The sequence below is a fragment of the Portunus trituberculatus genome, chromosome 21 (assembly GCF_017591435.1).
Source record: "Portunus trituberculatus isolate SZX2019 chromosome 21, ASM1759143v1, whole genome shotgun sequence".
In the NCBI taxonomy this organism is placed as follows: Eukaryota; Metazoa; Arthropoda; class Malacostraca; order Decapoda; family Portunidae; genus Portunus; species Portunus trituberculatus.
Window position 1 is genome coordinate 10,205,526 of NC_059275.1, and position 14,497 is coordinate 10,220,022.

General features: G+C 35.7%; 1 protein-coding gene across 1 annotated transcript; it reads left to right on the forward strand.

Moving 5' to 3' along the window:
- Positions 1–2,096: 2,096 nt before the first annotated feature.
- Positions 2,097–9,988, forward strand: LOC123506980 (J domain-containing protein-like). The gene is made up of 4 exons (XM_045259446.1): positions 2,097–2,387; positions 4,668–4,769; positions 4,995–5,111; positions 5,527–9,988. Exons 1-4 carry the CDS (start codon positions 2,310–2,312, stop codon positions 5,758–5,760), a joined length of 531 nt encoding a protein of 176 aa, XP_045115381.1. The 5' UTR covers positions 2,097–2,309; the 3' UTR covers positions 5,761–9,988.
- The last annotated feature ends 4,509 nt before the right edge of the window (positions 9,989–14,497 follow it).

Below are 14,497 nucleotides of genomic sequence, written 5' to 3' on the forward strand. Positions count from 1 at the left end.
ATGTGTGAGAGGGTGGTGAAGAATAGATGGACAGACTTCTTGGAGAAAAATGACATACTTTGTGAGTGTCAATTTGGTTTTAGAAAAGGGCGTTCATGCACGACAAACCTGATATGTTACTATTCGAGGGTGATAGATGTAATACAGGAAAGAGATGGTTGGGCTGATGGAATATATCTGGATTTAAAAAAGGCCTTTGATAAGGTACCACACCGGAGACTGATCTGGAAACTTGAAATGGTAGGAGGAGTGCATGGCAGTTTACTAAAATGGATGGAAGACTTTTGGTAGGAAGAGAAATGAGAACAATAATTAAGGACAGACCATCAGAATGGGGCTTGGTGGAGAGTGGAGTTCCACAGGGATCAGTGTTGGCACCAGTAATGTTCGCGGTCTACATAAATGACATGGTGGATGGGGTGTCCAGTTATGTGAGCCTATTTGCAGACGATGCAAAATTGTTAAGAAAAGTGAGATGTGACAAAGATTGCGAACTACTCCAGGAAGACTTGGACAGAATATGGAAATGGAGCTGTACATGGCAAATGGAGTTCAACACGACAAAATGCAAGAAAATAGAGTTTGGCAAGAGTGAAAGAAGAATCAGGAGTATGTACAAGATAGGAAATGAAGACATAAAACCAGTCATGAAGAAAAAGACCTTGGGGTGACAATTACCAATGACCTATCGCCAGAGAGACATATAAACAAAATAATTGGAGAAGTATTGAACTTATTGAGGAACATAAGAGTGGCGTTCGTATATTTAGATGAAGAAATGATGAAGAAAATAATTACTGCAATGATAAGACCGAGGCTTGAATATGCAACAATACAGTGGGCTCCGAACTTAAAGAAACACATAAGGAAACTAGAGAAAGTACAGAGGGCTGCAACAAAAATGGTGCCTGACTTAAGAGATTTGACTTATGAAGACAGACTGAAAAGAATGCAACTTCCAACCCTGGAAAACAGAAGAGAAAGGGGAGACCTGATAGCAATATACAGAGTGATGATTGGCATGGAAAAATGGATAGGGAAGATCTGTGTATGTGGAATGAAAGAATGTCGAGAGGGCATGGGAAAAAACTAAAAATGGCCACTTATAGGAGAGATGTGAAAAAATATAGCTTCCCTCATAGAAGGGTGGAAGCATGGAATAGTTTAGACGTGGAAGTGGTCAACGCAAGGAATATTCATGATTTTAAGAAAAAGCTGGACATTAATAGATATGGAGACGGGACAACACGAGCATAGCTCTTTTCCCGTATGTTACAATTAGGTAAATACAATTAGGTAAATACACACACACACACACACACACAAAGAGGATTTTCTGAAAGTTTGAGAGAAAATGGACCAAAAACTAAGGCGCCGGAGTATTATTTATTATTATTCACTTCGACTTTTTTCCGCACTACCTAAATAATAATAATAATAATTACAGAGAGAGAGAGAGAGAGATTAACAGATTTTCTGAAAGTTTGAGAGAAAATGGACCAAAAACTAAGGCGCCGGAGTATTATTTATTATTATTCATTTCGACTTTTTTTCCGCACTACCTAAATAATAATAATAATAATTACAGAGAGAGAGAGAGAGAGAGAGAGAGAGAGAGAGAGAGAGAGAGATTAACAGATGGGTGGTGGGTCGGTACTTAATCTGATAATTGGGAGTCGAACTGGCAACGTCGCACTCATGGGAATTCCAGAATGTGCCCTGCCCTGAACGGACTTCATAGAGTGGACGCACTATAGTAATGGGTAATGACTGATGACGATCGACAATTGTTTACACATTAATCACTGCCCAGTTTATAAAAATCAAAGTTTAAAGAGAATAAACATTATATTCTTACTTTTTTAGATTAAAGAAAATAGAAAATAACATTAATTGACCAAAGACAAAAAAAAAGTCAAAATTTTGTTACACCGTGTTATCAATTCAACAAATATTTATATTTCCATTGTTCTGAGATGTATTGATCACATGTATATGAATATATTATCGCTCATAGGAACACTGCCTGTCTGTCAAACGTAAAGAGGTTAAAGATTCAACCTCCAAGGTCAGACGTCAGTCTGTGTCAACAAAAGAGGCTGGGCTCAACACGCACCCTATTGGCGAAGGGATTGGTGCATAATTCCCAGCACGTCCAATCACGTATGCCGGATTCGTTTACGTCATAAGTCAGTCTTGTGACGTCACAGGCCTGCTTCAGTGCTTCTCTTGCTTGACAGCAACAGTTGCTCCTTACAAGCGGCGGACAGGAACTGTGAGCCAGCCAGCGTCCTCCTGGCAGCGGCAGAATGGATGAAATACTCTCCTCCGAGGACAAGAAGAAACACAATTTCTACATCCTATTGGGATGTGACCCAAGCTCCTCTGTGAGTAGTAATTACGTGGATAGCTTGGCGTGCGTAGCACTTGCTTCCTCTTAAAGGTGGACGCTGACCTGTTGCGTCTCCATCAATCGATTTTTAGCGGAATCATGATTAGATATGTATTTCCCTGCATTGGTGAGGAGAAGAACTTTATTGATTATTGCAGTCTTAGAAGTGTCAATGGGTAACTTTGTGATTTGTTGAATTGATCTAGACCAAGCAGCGCGCATCACGCACTTTTAACAGGAAGCTTGGCATTGAAGTTGAACTGTAACAATTGTTAATTGTGTTCCTTTTGTTCCGGATGACATTATCGTACTGCTTCTATCACTACTTTTAATAACGATAATAATAACATGATCATATTGATAACTGTAATTATAATAATGTATCAGTAACCATATTGATTATAATATTATTTAATAATAATGATAATATGATAATAGTGATGATAATGATATTATATGAATTAATCATTCTTATATTATTGTTATTACAGTAATAATGTTCTTACAAAATAATGATAATAGTTGTAAAAATTACAGTATAATAGAATTTTAATGGCTTTATCCCAATAAATATGAAAATTAAAAAGAAAATACCCTAATGAAGGATGAGAAGGGAGGTTCCAGTTTAGCTTTTCAGCATCATCAAATCTTGCTTTGACATTATGGAAGCCTCACACTAATGATTTCTCAACAAAATGCCTGTCTTGTGCAACAAATATGAATTGGAATATTTACTTACTATTTGATTACAATTACAAGATAACCTACTCTTCCTTGTCCCTTAACACTGGTTGCTTTTTTTTATTATCTCCTCACTTTTTATCTTTTACCCCGTCTTTCATTTGTCTGTCTTTCATGCTTCTATACTATGTACATTCTTTCCTTCCACTCACTCCAGTTTTACATATGAATGATCAGATTAGCTGATCAATGAGGCTACTTGCTATTGTATCCATAGGTAGGTGTTATCGTGATGATCTAATGTGAAAATTATGTCAGGTTATCGGCTATTTGATCATTATTTTTTCTAGCATTATTGTTTCATCAGTATTTCTGATGCTTTTGGTTGTTAATTAGCAATAATCAACAATTTTTATGTTTGGACCAAATGCTTGTTAAAGTTTTAACTTTCAAAATCAAATGTACTTATTTTATTCAAAACAGTACTTTCCATTAGTAGAGAGACAGGATAAACATTGGATTGAATTTTTCCAAGATTTTTATATATAAGTTTTATAAAAATAAAATTAAAGATTTGGGCTTGTCAGTTTTTTAGATTCAAGATATCAATGTCATTATCACTAGTGTTGGAATTTTGGGTGTATTGATTTATTAGTTATTGGTTATGAGGTTGTAAATTTATCCCTGGTTATTGATTATTGGTTATTGCCAATAAAGTTATTGTTATTTATTTATTTTTTTTTTCATTATCACACCCAACTAGATCATGTCTGTGATATCAGTGCAGAATCATGTCAATACAAAATGAGTGTTACTTCTATGACACTTCACTTACAAAACTAGGAATGTTTGTAAGTACATACTGCTCAGGTTCATTATGAATGACTGTCTATAAGAGAGGCTGTGGATAAGGTGGTGAGCATGGGATCGGGCAGACGTCCATGTGTAGGTTTGAATCCCACCACATAGCTACTGCTTTGAAGCTATGCCATTTGTCGAGTGGTTTAAAGTTAACTACATGTCACCATGATACAAAGGTATTAAGGTGGTTACACCTGGTTACACCAATGATGCACTTGGGTGGTGATATGGGCCCTAATATGGGTACCACTATAAATAAAATTGCCTGCACCACTAATCGGTGGAAGCTTAACAGCGCTTCCCACATATACTCTTCAAGAATGCTTACAGGTTCTATAGGCCATAACAAAAGAAAAAAAAAAAAAAAAAAATTCATATAAGATGTCATCTAGTTTCACTGGAAATAGAAAGAGGGGTTCCCATTTCCTTATTTTTATCTCTCTCAGTCACCCTTTATGATACACAATACAGTGACTGTACTGTTATACCTAGCATAGGAATAAAATTATGAGTATCAAAGAGACTATTTTCTTTTATATTGTCTTCTTAAAGGAGAGTGAGAGAACACTTATACACATACCTACATGAATTAGAATCACTTCAACCCGTACCCTCCAGGCATGTAGGGGGAGAAAGGGAACTGATCTTCACTGGCCACATTGTAATTAGTAATCATAAATTTTGCATTACATTTGTCATTGGTAATATCCACTCATCTCTCTTCTTCATTCAGGTGGAACAGATCCAGGCTGAGTACAAAGTGTTGGCACTGCAGCATCATCCTGATAAAAATCCTGATGATGCACAGGCTGAGGCAAGGTTTCAGGAGTTGCAGGTGATGATAGCAATTCTTTCATCTGTAGAGTGATGGACATTTTTACTATAGTAAAATGATCAAGTTATCCTTTTTATATCTTGTATTTAAAGACCAATTTTTATAAATTGTTCCTTTGCTAATTATTTCCAGCACATTGATGTATTGTTATCTTTGGTTTAATTTAGATGCAGAATTTTGTAAGGTTCACAGACTTTGACAATACAGACTTCCTATCATGCCTAGGTTGCTAAGGAAACACTAACAGACCCAGAGAAGAGAGCCCAGTATGACCGATGGCTTAACAGTGGCATTGCTGTCAGCTATGAGAAGTGGTGTGCCATGAAAGGACATATGACAACGGTAAGCACACACTCCTCATCCACATCCCCACTATCTATATTATTCACTTAATATTTATGGATAGTATACGTAAAGTGACAAAATAATTCATATAGTTTAGCAAAGAAATGAATACCAGGTGACTATGTGAAAATCTATCATCATAGTTATTTTATTCTACACTTGATCATGACAGAGTAGATTTTGGAGTCCAAACATGTAAAGGAATCTGTCTGTATTAAAGGAGAGAAGTCATTGCTAAGTTCTTCATACTTTTGATATTAAAGTCATAACAGTGCCACTTACTAACAACTTCATGCATCAAGTTTATTGCATTAAATTTATTATCAAAGTGGTACAACTACAAACTACTACAACTACAAATACAAACAAAATATTCAATCAATGGTAAGGCTAATAGTGAGTGTGCTTCCAGACTCTGCACTGGGCTGCCCCAAACACTAAGGACAGGATGCTGGGACCGGCCGGCACGTCCCAGGGCCCTCATCCCCATTCTCATCATCACCCTAAGCCAGGGGGCAGGAGGAGCTCTGAACAGGGCCTTCTATATGGCCGGAACCAGGATGAGGTCAACATATCATGGCCTACAGGACAGTGGGAGCGTGATTCCTCTGATGTTATACGAAAATTTAGAAATTATGAGATTTAAAAATCATAATGAATTTGTTTCTGTGATTCTAATTGATTTCCTAGATGTGATCAGCTTACCATTGGATTTAAATTTTGCTTGTGTAACATACAGTAAAGTTTAAGATTGTATGTGCAATCATGCTTCCATATAAATTCACATTATTTGATGTTAGATTTATGAATTATGAGATCAAATATATTTTACATGTTTCAAAGATTGTAGAGTTTGGTATCTGTCCTGTTATGTTTTCAGACAACTGTCTTGTTATAAGATGCTTGTATACTATACTGTGCTATGCATGATATTTCAAGTATAATATATCAGAATATGATTATGAATCCCCCTCCTAAGTAAAGGTGTGAAGTTGGGATCACACTTGTATGTTTCAATATGAATTCTACAGTGTTAAGCATTGGACAACAATGGTCTTTTGTTGCCTAGCTAGACAGTTGTTCAGCAGACAGTGGACACAGAATGTCATGTGGAATGCTAACATATCATCACACTAAAATGTGATATGAGTGTATTACTTGTCACTGGTGACCATCTCTTAGCTTGATACCTGTAATACTTTGTGATATTTGTACCATGATGGTTTGATTTATTCTGTTCGCTGAATTTTGTTTAGTATGATGCCAACTTCATATGGCTATGTACATATTATATTACATTGTGACCAATGCAAAGTCTTCCCTAAAATTTTTAGTGTATAAAATGCTAATATCCTGTGTTCTCAGTTTATGACTACAAATTTGTTATGGTACTATGTAGTGATGTGCGGGTTATTTTTTTTACATTAGTAGTATTTAAAAAAAATGAAAATAGCATGCGGGAAAAGTAGTTCAGAGAATATGATATCCCAGGAACAACTTAATACGGTTGTTTTATGTTGTACATGACTTATGGATGTTTGGAGATAAAGTATATAAAAAGATTCTATACTTGATCAGGCATTGTTAACATTTAGATAATCTGATGCCAATGAAAAAGTACATTAATGTATTTATGAGCAGAGATGCTTATATTGTGGGTCCCAGGAGAGTTGGAACAACAAACCTGTTTGCTGGGACCATAGGATTCAGTCTATTAATTATTTATGGCTATGTGAATGAGCATTCATATAAAGCACTCATATCAATGCAAACTTGTCTATTTATCTATTTGTTTTTATGCCTATTCCTTGAAACTCCTCCAAGAATTTCCCATTGTTTCTCTCCAAACACTTGTGCATGTAATGCTATGAAAAATAATTTTCATCTTAATACAGGACATTGTTGGTGTCATATGTGAAATGCTTCATGATTTTGATAGGTATTAAAGCAAAACACTATAAATGTATTTTTGTAAGGGATTTCATTATAAGATTTGAAAAATATGTTTAATGACAAACGCACTCTTGAGATGGCACTTACATGCACCAGCATGACACTGGAGGCCTGATGGGACAGTGGTGATGTCTTGATACTAGTGTATGATTGTCCAGCAGGAAAATATTTTTGCAATACAGTTAGGATAGGGGATGGTTGTTCCTTTCAGTATATTCTGGGAAACCATTAGTGTGAAATGGATGCAGCAAGTGACTGATATAGTATGTAATTATAGTATATTTATCTAAATTTATTTTTATAAAGTGCTATATATAAAAACCTTATGTTATGTAAATTAGCACAGCACACAGATATTATTTATGATGCATCTAGTGATTGAAGTAGTATATAATTATATTGTATTCATGGAAATTTATTTTTATAAAGTATGTATAAAAAATTTTGTTACATTGTGAATTAGTACAGCATAGATATTGTTCACATATCTTATTTTGTTCCAGCTTTTTATGTGGCATGGTCAATTTGTTTATATTGCAAAGTTTTGGGTGTGCAAATAGAATTTAAATCAAAGAACTAAGCTACTTTGAATGTCATAATTAGAATATTGATGCTGTATTAATGGAAGCTGTGAACTTTATTTTACATATTTATTGTGATGCATAACTCAAGAGTAAGATGATTCCAGCCAAATGTGTTTGATGTGTTACTTAGGAAACTGCAGTACTATATAATTTTGGTTGTGTATTAATTTGCACTGGAAGCATAACTGTTACCACACAATTTATGCACAACAAATATTGGTTATTACTTGTGTTTACTTAATGTTAATAAGAAAAATTTGCCTATATGAATTCAAGTCATTCATTACCAGATTGTGTATAGTAGCATTTTTTGCATGCTATCTTGGTATTTGCCTCATTATTTTTAGTGAAATATCATTATTGAGCTTATGTGAACAGATGTGAACAGTGAGTTGTGTGCAGTACACAGTGTGTTCACACAAGATGTAGCTATTCATAATAGTTTGGTGTTTCTTTTTGTTTTTAGACTTGAGATACTGAGATGTTACTTTATATCTCCACACACATACATATGTGCATTTAGTGTTTATAGTTATGTATGTGTATATGTTACTAGATATTCATTCAGTGTTAGGTTTCTAATGTAAATGTTATTATTAGCTCAATTATGTAGCTTGTTGTTTCTTACTGTTTTCTTGTATTGATTGTACCAATTAGTAAAATAACTTGGTGACATGGCATGATGTTATTGGAATTAAAATCCATGTTGTAAATTCTATATTGCAAGCCACTGCATAAGATCTAATTTGTTTTTAATCTGTATAATGTTGTGTCATGTCATTATAGGAGTGTCTCATACTATGCCTACTCTCTCTTGGGTGTTGCATGACAGGGTAATAACTGAAAAATAAGCAAAACACAATTAGGTTTAAGTAAAAGTAAAAATGTAATTTGCAGTCATCAAAAATGAATTAGCACAGTACATGTAATTTATCTCAGTTAAAGGTATTTTTCATAAATGCCTGGTAAAAGGAAACGGTTGCATTTTTAAGAATTAATAAGTTGATTAATATGCACTTTACTGTGTGCCACATTTAATACAAGCAAACTAAGATAAAGCAATTTGTCATGTACCCATAATGTGGAGACAAGTCCACCAATGATATCTGACCACAGACAGATGGGATGAACATGAGCTAGAGATTGTGTTATATGGTTTTATTCCTTTCTTTGGCTTTGAATAATGTTTTACTCCCTTCTTTGGCTTTGAATAATACAAAGCATTTCATTCATAAAATTTCAGAAAATCATTATCAGAAAAAAATTCTCTTCAGATTCTGTGTTTTTGTTGTGCTCACAAAAGTAAATTTCTTTTCAGATTTATTGTTCTTATTATTTATTTACTTGTTTATTGATTAACGTTAATTCATTAAGCTGCTTGTGTCATGTTTGGTCATGACATAGCCAAGAAAACAGATTTGCTATTTCATGCACTTAGGAAAAATGCCTTTACATATGTACTACACACATTGCATGCAATAAGCAATGGCTGCTGGTAATACTATGCATAAGTTGCTTTTATACCTCATTTGATCTACAGTTTCTTATCTTCAGGTCAGTGAGAGTTTCATTGTTGTGCCAAATCACAGCCCTAAAGCTCTTCCACACACAGGTACACTACAAACCACATCAAACTCCCAAACTCCTCTGCAGCCTGGGTGTAATTAGACATACCTTGTGTATCTGACCTTTATCAAAACCCTGTTGTCCAAACATGTCATTCTGCACCATTCTTAAAGGTCATGTATTGTTCAGGTTTACTGTTTTGTATACCTTAGCACATTATTTGTTTCATTAAGCATAAACAAAAAAATCTTCACCTCACTGTGCTGGTTTAGTCTTCCACACTTTTTTTTTTTTAAGACCATAAAAAAACAAAATAAAGGTGGAAATTTTTGGTTATAGGATCATAATTCAGAGGAAGTTCAAGCTCAATAAACTTAACTGCTATGTGAAGTCCTGTTGGCTTATTGGTGTTTTGTATCTTCTAATATTCTTTGAGAATTTCCACAAGGAGAAAAAATGCAGAAAAGCTAAACATGAATGCCTTACTTTGATTTCTTTTAATGTACTTTTAATTAATATTGATTGCTTTTTTAATGTTTTATTTTACACATATGCTAGAGAAAGGATTGTAATACATTATGGAGTGAAGAATGTATTGTCATAACACTTGGTTCTGTCTTAACTTGCATACTACAAATGATTGATACTTCAGGTCTTTGTCTTTCATGTGCAGTATTTTAAGTATAATATTTAAGTGATTCTGTATAACTGACATCTTAACGTGAAACACTAAACATTATAGTTTAATAAATGTTGTGTATCATCCATTAACATTACTTTTGTAACCTTTACAAGAAACACATACAGAGAGAGAGAGAGAGAGAGAGACTGACTGACTTGCAACACATAAATTGGACCTGACGAAATATGTCCAAGAGTACTTAAGGAATGTAAGGATGCCATCAGTGAACCTTTAACAGAACTTTTTAGGATGTCCTTAGAATCAGGTGCGGTGGCAATACTATGAAGACAAGCTTTATTTAAGAAAAGGGATAAAACTCAAATGTCTAATTATAGACCTGTCAGCTTAACTTCAATTGTGGATAAACTGATGGAATTAATAGCAAAAAAAACAAACAAAGACGGCTTGATAAATCACTCACAACATGGCTTTATGAAAGGAAAGTCAAGCCTTGCAAACGTGTTGAGTTTTTATAGTAAAATTAGGCTAGATTAAAGTGTGGTTAGGCAATACGTGACAGAGGGTAGGAATCAATGGATCAAACTCTGAGTGGGGTCAGGTAATTAGTGGGGTGCCACAGGATTCAGTTCTAGTGCCATTGTTATTTCTAATATAATATCAATGATTTGAATAGTGGTGGTGATAGTAAATTTGGAAATGACATGAAGATGGGTGAGATTGACAAGGCCAGATTTGCATCAGGCAGATTTAAGACAGGCTAAATGAATGGACAGACAAATGGCAAATGCAATTCAACATTAACAAATGCAGGATCCTAAGTGTAAGTAGAGGAAATCCACACAAGAGGTAAACAATAAAAAAATGAGGCACTAGGAGGTCCAAAGTATGATATGAAAAAGATTTTAGGCATCATAGTCAGCTCTGATCAAAGGAAGCAATGGATAGAGGCTAGAAATAAGTCTAATAGAGTACTAGGATTAATTTTTAAGAGTGTTAAAAACAGAAGTCCTGAAGTAATACTATAATTATACTTGGAGCTGGTCAAACCACATCTGGATTATGCAGTACAATTCTGGTCCCCACATTAAATGAAGGATATAAGTCTATTGGAGTCAGTGCAAAGGAGGATGTCTAAAAAAAGATACAAGGGATGAGAGATATTCCCTATGAAGAGAGATTGAAGAAACTCATTTGCATTCCTTAGAGAGATATAGGTTAGGAAGGGGACCTGATAGAAGTATGTAAGTAGCATAGGGGTTATAACAAAGGGGACATGAGCAAAGTTCTTAGGATCAGTAGTGGGGACAGAACCAGAAATAATGGGTTTAACCTTGAGAAATTCAGGTTAAGGAGAAAAATGGGAAGACCATGGTTTTAAAAAAAGTGGTTGATGAAAGAAATGGATTCAGTGGTCATGTTGGTGTTGGGTCAGTAGGAAGCTTTAAAAGAGGATTAGATAAATTTATGGATGGGAATGATAGATGGAATTAGGTAGCTTTGCTCATACAGGGACTAAAAAAAAAAAAAAAAAAAAAAACTCATACAGGGACTGCCACATGTAGGACTGACAACACAGCCTCTTGCGAATTCCCTCTTTTCTTACGTTCTTATGAAATGGAAATAACAAAGATTGTGCCCTATTAGAAAGAACATGATATTTGAGACAAGAAAAATATTGAGAGAAGGAATACTGACCTCAAAAAAATATAATAAGAAGCAACAAGAAGGGAATTCAGTGAAACCAACCTTTTTTTTATATTCAATTATCCTCTGCATAATACATAAGAGCAAAAAATTTGGAGTGTATAATTTTCTTTAATTTTCCGAGTCACAGTTGTACTTATTTCATTACATTGGCTAAATAAAGACCATTTCACACCAGAGGTAAGACACCTGACACACAAGTCGAAGTGACTTTGGCTGCTATAGATAAATTCACACTGGGCGTGATGCTAGGCAAGACATTCCCTGTGGTGGAGGCTGGCTGACTTGACAGTTCCTTCTGCAACAAAGGAAGACAGTATTCTATGGTCCCCTGACATAGAGGAGGTGGAGGAAGAGGAGTTATTAATGTTATCTTTAGCCTTGAATAATAAGAGAAAAAAGAAATGAGTATATAGGGCAAATATGAAACAACTAGAATTTGGTGAATATCATTATCTTATTTAAGAGCTAGAAATGGAAGAGGGAAATTTGGACAGTACTTCAGACTGACTCCAGGTCAGTTCTCTGAAGTTCTATCATTCAATAAACAAGATATTAAGAAGCAAGGCACCATCAGTTCACGGTGGAGGAGAGTGAGTGAGTGAGGGAGAGTTGAGGAGTCAGGTCAGTGTGGTAAAAAAAAAGTGTCGCCTCTGGAGATGAAAGCAAAAAGGCAGGAGTCCTAAGGGGGCATGAGTCATTGAAGCTATGGCCAAAAAAATTACCTGCCAGGCGATCTTGGAATCAGTGCATACAGTGTGGCTGGCATGTGTCCCAAAATTTTGCATCCGGTGTGAACACTCCAATTAGAAATACACTGAGGTGATTTTAAGCTAAGCAGCTTCACACCATGTGCATTGGGTGCCTTGTCTTCGGTGTGATATGGCCTTAAAGCTGCTGTTATGTATGAATGAATGCACTTCTGAGGAACATGACATGCTGAAGGATGATTGTACAACAATGATGACAAATGTGGTGTAAACAGATAGCAATGTAAAGAGTGAAAACTTTACATCCAAGTCTAAGCATATAATGAACATTGCTTACATTCCTTGCAAGACTTTGTCAAAAGTTTCATCAGGCACTCCTATATTGTACAGTGTATGAAATGGTGAATGCATCAATTTTCATCTTGACATGTATATCAAAATGTCATGGTAAAATTATATCACATGTACAGTCCCATAAATGACACACACAAACACACACTGAAGACTGGCTGGGTGACCAGCAGACGACCGAGGTGAATTACACACACACACACACACTTCAATTTTGACTGATTCATGAACTAAATGTAAAAAGGTAAATCTGTCCAGGTGATTTGCACAGACTCATCATGCAACTGTAAAAGTTTGACAAAAGTTTCTATATTGTTTATATGATTTTAAAGGCACGTCCACACTTGTTGCATTTTCTCGTATTGTATCTTCGTTGCATAGCAATGTGGATGGGATAGCATTGCACCGTTGCGTATCAAAATATGATATAAAGATACGCAATGGGGTCGATCCGCCATTTATCGTTTTTTTGCTGTCACAACAAAGGAATGATACGCAACTCACCAACCCTCATGTGGACAGGGAGTGTAGCATCATCCTGTTGCACGCTCAGTGTTATCGTGGATGACCATGAGTACAGAAGCTCATTTGTGACAGCTTGCGATTATGTCTTATACATGCAACCCCCGCTTAACGAAGGGGTTATGTTCCTAAAAAACCCTTCGTTAAGCGAACCAACTATAACAAAGTGAGAGTGCATCATAGTACAGTGAAAGGTTTAATGAAAGTAAAAATGATGAAGTCAAACATTTAGGCAGTTTAATCTAAGTCATTATAATGTACCCTAATGTATGTATGTACGTAACTTTATAATGCTGATAATCTTAAATTTATGAAGGGAGGGAGAGTGAAATGGGAAAGACACTAGCCGGCAACTTGTGGAATGTAAACAAAGGGCGCATCATTGTATCACATACAAAACTTATGTACCACATTTCCACAAGGATTTCCATCTTATCCATTGTAGATTTGTGAGTTCAGATGGTTCTTTTAGCTTGCAACGAAGATACGGTCTCACCAGCCTTCTTAATAGAGTCTGCTGACTTGAAAATAGTAGAGACAGTAGATGGAGTCAAGATGATGGCGAGCAATGCTATTAGTTTTCTTGCCTCTCTCTCGTGTCTGTGAATAATATCCAGCTTCACTTTGAGAGTAAGAGACTTCCTGGTCTTCTTAGCAACGCTAGGCGACATTGCAGGGCGTTTTGGTGGTAAGTTGAGCGAGGGAAGACGAGCTGCTGCTGATACTGTTATTGTTTTGAACAGGGGGAGTGAGTGGTGCGCGTGTTGTCCATGAGAGGTGCTGGTGCATTCAAAAGCCTCTTGGCTTGCGTGATATGGTGGTGCTTTCAAACTTGAAAAAAATTTCCTGGATAAAACTTTGTTAAAGCGAGTTTGGTGTTCGTTAAACGAGCAGATGGTAGTTAAATGAAGCCTTTGTTGTAGCGAAATTTAACTGTGTGAACCTTCGTTAAGCTGGGGTTGCCTGTATGTAATCTTTAGTGTGAAGCACTATATACTAATGGAGTGGAGTAAGAAGGACATCATAGTTGTTCTATTGTACATCTCTCTACTTGCATAGAGTTTAGACACCCACCAATGCCATGACTTTTTTTTCCTTTTACTGATTTGATGTTCATGAATAAAAATATACGTGACCACAGCCAACTGCACATTTGCACTCATGACTACAGCTAGGAAGAAACTGAATGATACTGTTGCACCATGCAACAATAATACAGCACACAAATATGCAACAAGCGGGTAAAATACCCTGTTGCACCGTACTGTATCACTGGGTGATACACAACGATGCAACAATACAAGGAAATGCAACAAGCGTGGATGCACCTTAACAAAGCATAGATTATAA

What these genes read in the sequence shown, in the direction of transcription:
- LOC123506980 (XM_045259446.1), top strand. Translation starts at nt 2,310, where the DNA reads ATGGATGAAATACTCTCCTCCGAGGACAAGAAGAAACACAATTTCTAC. An exon ending in CAAGGTTTCAGGAGTTGCAG is followed by an intron (nt 4,770 to 4,994) that starts GTGATGATAGCA and finishes TATCATGCCTAG; the next exon opens with GTTGCTAAGGAAACACTAAC. An exon ending in TGAAAGGACATATGACAACG is followed by an intron (nt 5,112 to 5,526) that starts GTAAGCACACAC and finishes GTGTGCTTCCAG; the next exon opens with ACTCTGCACTGGGCTGCCCC.